Source organism: Takifugu flavidus, chromosome 3, assembly GCF_003711565.1.
Source record: "Takifugu flavidus isolate HTHZ2018 chromosome 3, ASM371156v2, whole genome shotgun sequence".
Lineage (NCBI taxonomy): Eukaryota > Metazoa > Chordata > Actinopteri > Tetraodontiformes > Tetraodontidae > Takifugu > Takifugu flavidus.
The window spans coordinates 6,657,580-6,669,721 of NC_079522.1; the positions used below are offsets into that span (position 1 = coordinate 6,657,580).

The 12,142-nt window shown below is 55.2% G+C and overlaps 2 protein-coding genes across 8 annotated transcripts in view; one reads left to right on the top strand and one right to left on the bottom strand.

The window, feature by feature from the left end:
* Positions 1 to 12,142, top strand: part of rps4x (ribosomal protein S4 X-linked) — a 158,636-nt gene that overhangs the window by 70,054 nt on the left and 76,440 nt on the right. The window lies entirely within an intron of this gene.
* shroom4 (shroom family member 4) overlaps positions 742 to 12,142 on the bottom strand; it is a 25,622-nt gene continuing 14,221 nt past the window's right edge. For 2 of the 7 annotated variants that reach the window (XM_057028069.1, XM_057028075.1), the window contains 10 exons: positions 9,260 to 9,463; positions 4,850 to 7,622; positions 4,656 to 4,717; positions 3,383 to 4,177; positions 2,728 to 3,315; positions 2,529 to 2,655; positions 2,336 to 2,437; positions 2,100 to 2,270; positions 1,879 to 2,021; positions 742 to 1,797 (listed from right to left, as the gene is read on the bottom strand). In XM_057028069.1, the coding sequence (XP_056884049.1) occupies positions 1,635 to 1,797; positions 1,879 to 2,021; positions 2,100 to 2,270; positions 2,336 to 2,437; positions 2,529 to 2,655; positions 2,728 to 3,315; positions 3,383 to 4,177; positions 4,656 to 4,717; positions 4,850 to 7,622; positions 9,260 to 9,463 (5,128 nt within the window). In that variant the 3' untranslated portion in view covers positions 742 to 1,634. Of the gene's footprint in view, positions 1,798 to 1,878; positions 2,022 to 2,099; positions 2,271 to 2,335; positions 2,438 to 2,528; positions 2,656 to 2,727; positions 3,316 to 3,382; positions 4,178 to 4,655; positions 4,718 to 4,849; positions 7,623 to 9,259; positions 9,464 to 10,544; positions 11,184 to 11,241; positions 11,694 to 12,142 lie in introns of those variants that run through there. The other 5 variants (XM_057028074.1, XM_057028072.1, XM_057028071.1 and 2 more) reach the window with 5 other exon arrangements.

Genomic DNA, 12,142 nt, shown 5'->3' on the forward strand with positions numbered 1-12,142 from the left:
CCTCTCCTCTCCTCTCCTCCCTCTCCTCTCCTCTCCTCTCCTCCCCTCCCCTCCCCTCCCCTCCCCTCCCCTCTCCTCTCCTCTCCTCTCCTCTCCTCTCCTCTCCTCTCTCTTTACCCACCCCCCCATCAGCAGGAGGGTCCCCCTACATGAGCCTGGTCCTGCTCAAGGTTTCTTCCTGTTAAAGGGGAGTTTTTCCTTGCCACTGTTGCTTGTCTGGGGTCAGGCCCTGGGATTCTGGAAAGCACCTTGAAACAATTTTGATTGTATGAGACGCTGTATAAATAAAGATTGATTTGATTTATCTCCGTTCTCTCTGCTCCGTTCCCAACTGCACCTCCCACGCTGTTGTGGTGTTGGTGGCCCCCGTTTCTCTCCACTTCCTGTTGCATGTGTATAAACTTTATTTAACATGGTTGTTGAACACATCAATAACAGCGTGACTCTATCCGTGTCCATCCGTCATCACCGGCATGCTTGACTTCTCAATCCTCCCCCTGGTTCCTGGGTCAGTTTGCTCTCCTTCACATTCATCTTCTCCTTTTTTCTCCTTCTTTCTTTCCCATCAGCTCTGATTCTTCAGATCTTAGACAGAAGAATGTACTCCCTCTTCAGGAACAGATTTAAGATGTTTTCTTTCTGTCCACCGAGCCAAACGGCACTGAAACGTTTAAAAAAGTTAACATTTTGAAATTCAAGGTGTTGACAGAACATCTGAGGACAAATGAGTCGAACCAGAACTGAAGAAAGAACATTTCTTTTTTATTAAACTGTTGAAGATGATTTTTTTTTAAACCACACTGAAAGTTCGCTTCAAGAAGTTTCCCGGAGATGCTGATAAAGTCACATCTTTCGTTCTGAGAGCGGATGATGGGCAGATGTAAACGTGTTTGGGAGAGAGGGGTCGAATAAGCAGGAATCAGGTTATTGATTGGTTATTGACGTTTTTCTTTTGGAGAAAACATTTGTTTCCTGTAAATTTTGATGAGATATATCTGCGCTAAACAGGAAGCTACGGCAAATTCAGAGAGAAGCTAGCTAACTTAGTCTTGAAGCTACTGTGAGGCCGTTAATTTACCTGTCGAAGTAACTTCCTGTAAACAAAATCATCGCAAACGCGTCTGCTTTGAAACAAACAAACTTAAAAAACCTCCTTCAAATATACAGTAAACGTTAACCCGTTCTTCAACAACCAGTTTTTGGGGTTTTTTTTACAACCAGTTCCAGTCACAAATCCAAGAGCTTTATATACACATCATATACATCATAAAAACACGTGTCTTCTGTACACAACTGTTAACGTGGAACAGGATAACAGTAAAACGTGGCCGGAGTCTCAAACTCGGCGCCCTAAATCAGCCGTGCCTGTTACAGTATTATTCCCATAAGAATGCTAATGCAGCAACGGGGGTGAACACAAAAGGTGACTAAAGCTAACTTCCCAAAGGCGGCGATATTGACGTTAGCGTCGCTGATGATGAAAAGACTCGTCCGATTCTCTGAACCAGGAGGCTCGCGAACAAAACAAAACGAAAAAGCAGCGTCTCGCGAGACATTCATCGAGGACAAGTCTTTGGTGCTGAAGGTTAGCATAAGTGACGCTAATCCAGATTTACAGTACAAGTTCTCTTTCTTCAGTACGTTCCGTATCCCATGGATATTCCCATACCTATCCCCAGCCCCAGCCCCAGCCCCAGACTCTCCCTCAGGCCCCTCAGCTGCTCCTCCCCCAGGCGGATCTTGTCCTCCAGCTGCCGCTGCTCCACCAACAGGGCGGCCTTCATCTTCACAAAGTGGCTGTAGCAGGAATCAAAAGAGCTTCATTGGCAAAATTCGGCACCTTTGTGAGGCTTTCAGACGTCAGCGACGGCCCCGTACCTGTAGTCTCGGTGCTGCTCCAGGGAGAGGCAGCGGGCCAGCACCCGGCTGACCGCCTGCTCTCTGCGGTCCACGTGCTCCTTCAGGTCCTGAGCCTCAGACAGCTGCCTCATGAGCTGACGCTTCTTCTCCAGCAGGGGGAGCTAGAGGGCAGAGGTCGCAGTTGTTTTGTGCTGGGGCTGTTCAGCGCGCGCGTGTCCCCCCCCCACCTGACTCCTCACCCTCTCGTGGAGCTCCGTGTCCGGGTCCAGGGTGTCCAGCGTGGTCTCCACCCTCAGCAGCCTCCCGGACAGCGACAGCATCAGGCTCACCACCTTGTCCAGGTCGCCGATGAACATGCGGAACTTGTCCACCTCGTTGGGTTTGCACGCGGCCACCACCTTGCTCTCCACCTGGGGACGCGCACGGTGAGCCAAGTCGAGACAAAGGTGACGTGACACTCTGGTTGCGACCCCACCTCCTCGCCCAGCTGGGCGTTGGCCCGGATGTCGTCCTGCAGACCCCGCTGGGCCTCCCTCAGCACGCCCAGCTTCTTACGGAGACTCTCCATCAACTGTTTCTGCGCCACACGACAGACTTTTGTTGGTGGAAATACAAAAAAAAACCTCGTTTTCTGGTCTCGGTCGCGCCCGGCCCAGCAGTCCCAGTACCTTGTAGGTCAGCTCGTCGTCGTCCTTCTCCCTGTCGTCGGCGAAGTCCTTCAGCTGCGTCAGGAGCTGGGCCTTCGCCGCCGAAGTGCTGTAGTAGGAGGAGCAGCTGGAGCTGGCGCCGGAGCGCCTGTTGAGGGGGAGGGAGATGTTCAGGAGCTGAAAAACCACAGAAGAAGACGCGGTTCTGATCAGGCCGTACCTGTCCAAGCTGTCCGTGTTGTGCTCCGCCCCCCTCCAGCTCTCCGTGCCCGACTCCCCCTCGCTGCTCTGGGGGAACAGCTCCTCCAGGCTCAGCCTCTCCCCGCCCTCCGGCTCCTCCAGGCTCCGCCTCTCCCCGCCCTCCGGCTCCTCCCCCAGCGGGGTCCCCTCGGCGTCCGCTAAGGTGTCGATGTCCGTCTCCAGGACCGTGACCGGCAACGCGAAGCAGGGCAGCTCGCTGGTGATGGGCTCGCCCTCCGCCGGGGTCCCGTCGTCCTCTGGGAAGTCGTCGATGTCCGTTTCCACGGGGATGTCCAGGTCCGCGTCCAGGCTGTGCGCCGGGCTGGGGCTCAGGGTCGTCTCCGATTCCGTCCCCGGTTCCGGCAGCTGTGGGTGCTCGACGCTCTGGAAGCCGCCGAGCTGCTGCTGCTGAAGAGCAAAGTAGGACTCGACGGGCCCGTTCTCTGTGGGCGGTGACCGTGGGGGCTCGCTATGAACTCTGGGAGATGGAGGCCTCTCCCGTTCGGCTCCTGGTCTCACGGCGGGCTGCTTCCTGTGGACATTGTCCTGATGAGGGCTTGTGTGGAAACTGCAGACAAACAGATTTTATTAGCACTTTTTCACACTTTTATTTATCCAAATGCTCCCTCGCTCACCTGCTCACGTCCTCCGGAATAGGCTCCGCCCTTTCCTGTGGCTCCTCGCGCCTACTTGTCGCCCCCTCCACTGGGGGCGGAGCCACTGGTTTGAAAGCCCTCCTAGAGAACATCGGACTGGGTGGAGAGACTCCGAAGTGCACTTCTTGAACCAGCGGCTGGTTCGGACTTAACGGAATATGGGAAAGGGGGCGGTCCTGCGTGGCTGGCTGGGTCTGATTGGACGAGTGGATGGGCGAGGGGTCCTGAGCATGGCGGCAGCTGCAGGTGCAGCGCGGGCAACCCTGGGACACCTCCGGCCTCTCCGGGGGGAGGCTGTGGGACCTCTGTCTGGACGCTTCAGGCAGGGGGAGGTATGAAGAGGAGTGAGGGATGGAGTGAGGAGCAGCGGAAGAGAAGGGAAAGAGGGCGTGGTGAGACGCCCTCCTGCGGTGGAACTGCTCCCACTTTGGTGGGGGTGGCCTCGGAGGAGGCGGCGTCTTCTTCCTGCCGGGAGGAGCGCCGCTGCCGACCTCTCCCGCCCCGACGCCGCCGGCTCCTTCCTCCACCTCGCTCAGCGTCGAGGCGCCGACGGACGGGGACCAGCGGTGGCTGCCGTCGAAGCGGAGGTCGTTTTCGGACATGGCCCGCCCCCGGAGCGAGAGGGCGGCCGGCGGAGGAGCAAAAGCGTGTCCGTTTCGGTCGGCGTTGTAGCCGTCGTGTTGCCTGGGTCCCCACTGGGCCTGCGGCAGGTGCTGGGGGTGCTGATGAGCGCCCTCTACAGGCGCGGGCTCCCGTCTCCATCCCGGGTCGTCCCTGACGTGCGGAAAAATGGAACAACTTTGATTTTTTTTTTCATACCCAGGCGGGAAAATGATCAAAAAAGCAAACATTAGCCAGAGCAACTCGAACATCTAAAAGTAGTTGCAGCAAATCCATCTTTATTTATAGAACGATGGCAAATCTTCAGATGGAGGGTGGGCGTGGCCAAGAGATTTGAAATTTACCTTGATAAGCGAAAGTGGCTAAATGGCTCTAAATGCTTCCTTTGTGCATTCCAGGCTCAGCCAACCCCCCCCCGCCCAACACAAACGTGCCCTCGATGCCCCCACACAGAACACATACAGGTCACATGATCGCGGGACACACTTAATCACAGGTTTGCCCCATTGTTGCCCCCCCACCACGTCTCCAGAAGACAGAAAGGAAATCGTTGGCCGTTTCGTTTCAGTTGGTCTATTTTGCTAAAAGACAGATTGTTTGTGTGCGTCTGCGCGTGTTTGTTCTGTCTCACCTCTCGGTCAGGCTGTACTTCCTGTTCAGCCTGCTCATTTCCTGTTGCCGGGTGGGATACGTCTGGAGAAGACATTTGAAGTTGTTAACAGCGCCGATGGAATGAAGGAAGGTTTCGATATGATGCTACGTGTTAGCGGGCGGAGGTTAATGAGGGTGGGGAAGTCTAGATCCGCCCGAGGGCGGCGGCCTCACCTCTGTGGCCGCGCGGCCCCGTGGAGGACTCTGCCGGCCCTCTGGGGGCTGAAGGGGGGCGTTGACAGGATGAAAGGCGGACCGCGCCGCCTGGTTCTGGGTTTGGTCGCGATAGAACGCCTGGGGATGATGCTGGAGGGGGTGCGACGCGTCCCGGTTAGGGAACGTTCCCGCTGTGATTCCAGGATCCCCGTAAAAGTCCTGACCCGCGCCGAGCCTCGCGCCTTCATCCCCCCAATCCTTCCTCCCCCTCTGCAGCTCCTTCTCCCTTTGGCTCCTGGCACGTTCGGCCTCTCTGGCCCTCTCCGTCTCCCTTCCCCGCTCCAACTCCAGCTCCCGCTCCCTTTCCTCCTCCCATTGCCTCAACTTCTCCTCCCGCTCCCTTTCCTCCTCCCATCGCCTCAACTTCTCCTCCCGCTCCCTTTCCTCCTCCCATCGCCTCAACTTCTCCTCCCGCTCCCTTTCCAGCTGCATCCCCCTCAGCCTCGCCCTCTCCTTCTCCGCTTCCACCTCCTGCCTCTCCCTCTCTCTCAACCTCTCTTCACGTTCCCTCAAGTGTTCCCTTTCTCCCCCCTCCTGCCGATCCCTGCCAGTACTCACAGATGGGGGGCTTTCTTGTTGACCCCCCCCCTGAAAAGAGTATCTCCTCTGGGCAGGCTGCTGCTGGCCAGGGTCTCCGGACTGGACCTCCGGTTGGCCTTGGGGTCTCCTCTGCCTGTGACTGGCAGACACACTCTTACACGTCTCCTCAAAAAATTTCATCCGGTCGGCGAATGGAAGGAGGTCCGTCTCTTCCATCCTGGAGCAGGAAGAGGAGCGGCCGTACGACGAGGAGGTGAAGGCACAAACCCCGTGCCGCGACCCCGTCACCCCCAGGACCTTACTGAGCCCACACCGTCGCTCCGGTTCGGGTTCTGGCTGTAGTTTGTGCTCGGGGGTCCAGCGCCACCTTCGAGCTTTGCCGGCAGGAGCCGGTTCCTCCACCACTCTGATTCCGACACCGAAGCTCGGCACGCCTGGGTCCAGGATCTGAACAGATCTGGGCCGGCCGGAGGTTTCAGGGTGCGTCGCCGTCTGAGGCTGGTTCGATTGGACCGGGATGCTGGAGTTCTCCGTGGGGGCAGCAGGTGGAGTCGGCACGTCTTTAGCGTTCCAAACCTTAACAGCCTGCGCTCCAGGATCAGGGTCAGGATCTGCCTCCTCCTCATTGAGTTCTGGACCTTCTTCCTCCTGGACAGTCTCCCCACTACAAAGCAGCCCTCCGGGACCACGGCTCCTCTGAAGCTGGGCCTTTTTCCTCTGGATCTCATTGCGGAGGTTGGTGGCGAACCTCTCGCTCCGGCGCCGGTTGCGGAAATGGCTTCTGGAGGACCTCCTAACAGTTGCCTGTCCTTCCTCCTTCCTAACTTGACTCTTTTCTCTCTCTGCTGCTTTCTGCTCCTCCAGTAAAGTGTCCATGCTAGCGGCAGAGCTAAGAGGCTCAAAGTCCCTCTCTGCTATTTCCGATCTCCCCGGGGCCGCCATGTCAACAGCGTCCCCCGGGACGCTCACGGAGCGACCCCAAGGGTGCTGATGTTCCACGGGAGGGTGGCAGCCACCATTTATGCTCAGTCCTCCCACCTTTTCGCTAGAAATATCCTCATCCCCCTCCAAAAAAACGGATCCCGGAGTCGAGCTGCGGCTGCCTTCCCATTTGTTTGCATGAAGGTGACTGTGAGAAGCTCCCTGATGGTCGGCGCCGGTGGGTTGCGCCGCACGGCCGCAGCCGTCGTTGGCATCATCCTGGCCGCGCGGTTCCGGCGACGACCCATCGCTAGCGAACTGCAGCAGCTGGAGCTGCGTGGCGAGGAGCTTCTCGGGCGCACTGTGCCGGTGCAGACCCACAGACGCTCTGTTGGTCTTGGCCCGCCTGATATTGAGCTGCGGCCCTTGAGCTTCTAACGAAGGTTCTGGGGATAACGATCCGGAGCAGGAGGAGCGGAGGTGGGCTGCGGATGCAGTCTCTCGGTCGGGAAAGTGATCTAAGGGGGTTTGGGAGCGGCGGTCTTTGTCAAACCCGCTGTTCGTCAGAGAGTTCGAGGCATCCCGAGTTCTGTCCTTGTCTCCCGGGCCAGAGAACCCGTTGTGGATTCCAGCATTCAGAGGGGGGTTGTTTCCATCGTCGTACGAGGGGACGCTGGGAATTTCAACAGGAGCGGAGACGCAACGTTTGTCCGCAACATTGGGGCGACTCCGGGTCGCCCTGAAACTGTCCTTCCTGGCTGGAGGCTGGGGTGCCTTCTTCCTTCCCTCCGCACCGCTCTCGCCGTTTCTCAGGAGCTCAAAGTCTCCTCCCTTCAGCTCGTTGTCATAGCAACAGGAAGAGGGCCTCTCCTTCACCTCGACGGGCCTCGGCCTCGGCCTGGTCAGTGACCTGGACTTCTGCATGAGAAGCTGGGTCCCTTCCACAGAGGAGCCCCCCAGAGTCGGGGCACCCGAGTACCCATGAGGAGACGGCCCCAGGCTTTGGAGGAGGTTGTCCATGGAGCAGCCGTCCTCCGTCCTGAGCGGCACCATGGCGTAGTCGGACGTATTGGAGCTGGCGGAAAAGGAGCTGTAGGCGGAGTCTCTCTTGTTGTTGAAGGCCGCGGGGTCCATGGGCGAGTTGCAGGAGTCGGAATATGGCTGCGTGGTCGGCGTGGGCGTGTCCAAGCTCTCCATGGAGCCCAGGGAGCTGCTGCGGTCGGTGGAGGAATACGGTCTGGACAGCTGCCCCCACTGCAGGGAGAAGTCACTGAAGACAGAAGGGAGAAGAACCCGTTACTGGAAACGCTTCGCTTCTTTCTGCTACCTCCAATTTTCATGTATTCTCCCCCAGAACCAGTTTATTGAGCGACCATCGAACTGCTGAGCAGTACAGCTGCGCGGGCTGTTCTCTATCAGGACTAAGCCGAAGATCCACAGCAGCCCGGTGTGTTTTTCAGAAGCCTCGGAGGAAGCCTCCTAAAGTGGAAAAGGGATTTCCTCTTCATCCACTCCCACTGCCCCAGTCCAAAGCCCTTAGTCATACTTTGATTCAGCCCTTCCTATTCCATTCCTTTATTCCTGTCCTGTCCCACCGCCTTTGCATCAATGTTCACAGGTCAGTGTTCACTATTAGTTCGTAATCAGTGTCGTTAGCATCTTTTTTGAGACAAGCACATGGACAAAAAGGGCCTCCGAGAGAGCTTAAACGCTGTTAAAATGTAATTAATATGTAGCGATTAATCTTCATGGGAAAATGTCCTCTGAAGGAGGTATAAGACTGACCTCGGAGACGGCGAGAGGAAGTGAGGAAATGAGGGGCCTGAACAGGAAATGACACAAACCTCGGCCCGATCATATGGAAAGTTGACGCACATAAACCGGCCCGCACACATAATGTTTGGGATGAGGAAAGTGTGTTGTGTGAATGCAGATCAACTCGGAAGTGTCCTTTAAACACGCTTTGTCTGGATACCCCCCCCCCACGCATACACACACACACACACACACACACACACACACACACACACGCCGGCTGTCCCTCCCTTGTCACACAATTACAGTTTATTGAATGTCTTCCCTTCTTTGTCCACATGTTCTAGAAGTCACATGCCATTGTCCAGAGTTATGCAGGGAGCTGCCTCCTCATCAGATGGTGTGTGTGTGTGTGTGTGTGTCCATATCAGGCAAGAGAGGCTGTGGGAATAACACACACACAGAAAATGTGGCTCTACCCACTTGTGACTCTTATAGCCCAGTATAGTGCATTATATCACTGATTCTTATCAGCAGAACCATCTTGGAGCGCTACCAGAACCCAACCTGGGCCTATTTTTGTGGTTGGTCATTATGAGAACTTAGCCAGCTTCCTCTTTCCTGTTAAAGGATTACAGTTTAGCCAGATGAGGTCATGCTGCGCTCCAAAGACTGTTCTGATGGTTTCGGGTCTTTTGGTCTGATTCTTCTGGAGCCATATAAAAATATTCAGGTGAAACAAAGAGGGGGGGGCCAAACAATAGATCCGTGGTCACCGGTGTGGGCGGGCTTAACTGGACCAAGCGGAATCTCAGACAGCAACCAGAGACGGGCTCAAACAGCAGCTCTTTGTTGGTAATCTCGGTATGTTTCAAGTAAAAAATAGAGCGGTAGCTTCCTGCGTGGGGGAGCAGTGTTGACACTGGGACGCGCTGACGTCACCTCTTTCCTGGCGGAGGCTGTGGGTTTTTTTAGGGGAACGAGTCACGGCGACCAAAATCCCCATGACGTGAGGTCACAGACTCGCCGGGATGACGAACCCAAAGTGTGACTCGAACGCAGCACGGCCGGAGCCTTTGTCATTTTGAAGCAACTTTACCGGCTAATAAAAGCGGAAAAATCAATAAAAAATTGGGGATTTTGGAGTCTCACCTATTGTCAGTCGTGTGCCAGGGTAGGGTGTACGGTCCGGGGTGGAGCTGCATGGCAGACAGAGGGGGAGGAGGGGGGAGAGGTGGGGAGTCGGCCGGGGGGAGGCAGGGCGGCGGAGATGGAGGAGGGGGCGGGGGCGGCAGAGGCGGCTCCGATAGCTTTGCCGGATGCCAAGAGTGGGGCCTGATGACGGGGACGCTACGCCTGTGGAGGTGAGGGGGGAGAGAGAGTTAGGTGAGGAAAATATTGATGATGCAAACAGTGGGACATCACGAGCGTTACAGCTTCACCCTTTAGCCTCGTTCACCTGCACCTCCACTTGGTGTGTGAGACTGAACACCGGCCTACACCCTGGATTTGAGGGGACCAGCATTGGAAAGGTGCTGGAATCTTCCCATAATATAAATGTGCGACCTAAGTTAAAGCCCCTCAGAACCCACCATTATTACCACACGGTTGGGAAAACAATTACTGGGGGGGGGGGGGTGTAAAGAACATGAACAATGGAAGGAGATGAGATCTCAACTAGGATGTGTCAGAGCTTCATTGAACTTGTCTCAGCGGATTTAAGCCTGACTTGAACTTAGCTAACCTGATGTAACCTGGACTCTTATGACCCTCTGTGACCTTTACGGGGGGGGGGGTTCTACACCCCCACAGGCGTGTAAAACAACACGATTCTGGGTTTTTAAGGAAACCATTTGGAGATACAATTTGGAGCGAGGAATGCGGCTGCAGGAGCATTTTTCACAGTGTTTATGATAAAGTGGGAGCAGGAGAAGCCAAGTCCAAAATAAACACTTGTGTTTCCTGGTTCTCGCTCCCTCGTTCCGATCGGCGAGCTCTCCTGGCCACGTTCCGTGCCTTTACGCCTGCGTATGAGTACGTGCGGGAACCCTGCGAAAATACGTCTTTTTCTTTTTTTATCCAACGACCGACGAGACTGTGAGATCGAGACCAAAAAAACAACACTTAAATAAAAAATGTGCCATTTGGCAACCGAAAAAATGGAACACGCAAATTGTTGTGTTCCTAATCCGTGCAGGGGAGGACGGAGGCGTTCTTCCAAACCGCCTGCTAAATAATTGCTGTTTTTCCGAAATGTTCCGTGTCTGAGGGGGTCAACAATAACAGTTCCCGCAAGTTTGTTTTTTTTTGGGGGGGGGGGTTCTAAATAGTTTTTTTCTTGGCCACCAAAAATGGGGAACTGGCGAGGCTGGCGACCGGCAACTTCCGCGTGCTACATGCTAACCCCGACCTTTTAGTGGTTGGCTAACGTCTTCACCTGTGCAGAACATCCAAGAATTCCCAGAATTCCCAGTCACTGTACGATATGAAGGATGCTTTGGAAGCGCCACTCATTGTCCTTATCTCAAGGTCACCCGTCCTCAGTGTGCCTCAGCCTTCCACATTCTTCGGTCTCAATAAAAAAAAAAACCCATAATTGAGTCCAAAAGTTGACTGTTTATATTTGAGTCATAACGAAATTCTTATTTTCGGTTTTTGACTCTGTAACTTCGTTTGCTGGCCTTTTCGGGAAATCACATGATTCGACTTTATTGGCAAATTCGACGACAAGGAAGCGGACAACCGGGATCCAAATCCAAAATGCACGGCGTCTTCTCGGATCCTTCTGCAACGGGGGACGAGGTGGACCGCTGGGGGAGATGAGTCCTGCATCTCTGGGCTCTGAATGAGCCTTTTATCTACGGATCCTCTGGAATGTCCCTCTTTGTGGTCAGAAAGAGCAACAGCTGACTGGCGGCGCAAAGGTCATCGCGCATAATCGGAGTCGCACACATGGACTCGATACAGTTGAGGACGGATCCCAGACAGACGCACAAATCTGGAATCTCTGCCAGCTCGAGGGAGGGAGGATAGAAGGACCGGGAAAGAGTGAGGAACGTGCCGGCAAACACCCGCTCCCGAAGTGTGGGAAGAGCGAGCAGCCCTCTAAAGGGATGCCGGCGTTCCGAACCTACCTGAAACCTCCGCTGCCTTTTCCAAGCGCTCCTCTTCGGACGGGACCTCAGGAAGCGTCCCCTCGACTCCGCCGAGGACCGGCGAGAGCGAACATCTGCGGCTCGGTGGGAAACGCCCGGGAGCTGAAGTCCGTCTGAAGGAGCGAAGCGGCTGGCGGGGGGGAAAACCGACGGACGTTCCTCACATCCCATCTCCCTCCATTTCCTCTCTTCCTCCCTCGCTCCGCTCGCTGGCAGACAAAACATCACTACTTGTCCCTCCACCGCGCTCTCCCTCTCCTCCTCTCTCTCCCTCGCTCTCCTTCATGTCTTCCCTGCCTCTCTCGGCCCCCGCCTGGACAGGATGTGCGAGCCGGTGAGAGAGGAAGTATTGCGGACGGCAGATAAACGTGTGGACGGTGGCTAAAATAATACCCAGAGTTCCAAACTGTTATTGTTTGATGTTGGGGAGGCATAAGAGAGGTACTTCCTCCGTGTTTGTGTGTGTGTGTGTGTGTGTGTGTGTGTGTGTGTGTGTGTGTGTGTGTGTGTGTGTGTGTTGGCATGGAATAAGGATTGAAAGAGCGAAGCACAGAGCGCTGGACAGACGAGGGGCCTTTTACAGAGAAAGAGATGAGAAAAACAAAATGCGGTGAAAGATGAGGAAAGTGGGGGGAAAAGGAGCCCTGGGGCAGAATACAGGAGCAATAACGGAGAGCAGAGCTGCCGGATGAGGAGCAAGCAGGGAAAAAACAATCTTAATGGCAGCGGAATAAGCTGCACGTGAAAGACGGCGGCCTGATATTGGTTTTTATTATTGCATTATTGCATAAATAAATACAGCAACGGGCCAAGTTGACGTGGGAAAATCAAAGTAAAGTGGCCCCCACCAACTTTATGTGATTCAAACAGCCAATTTATT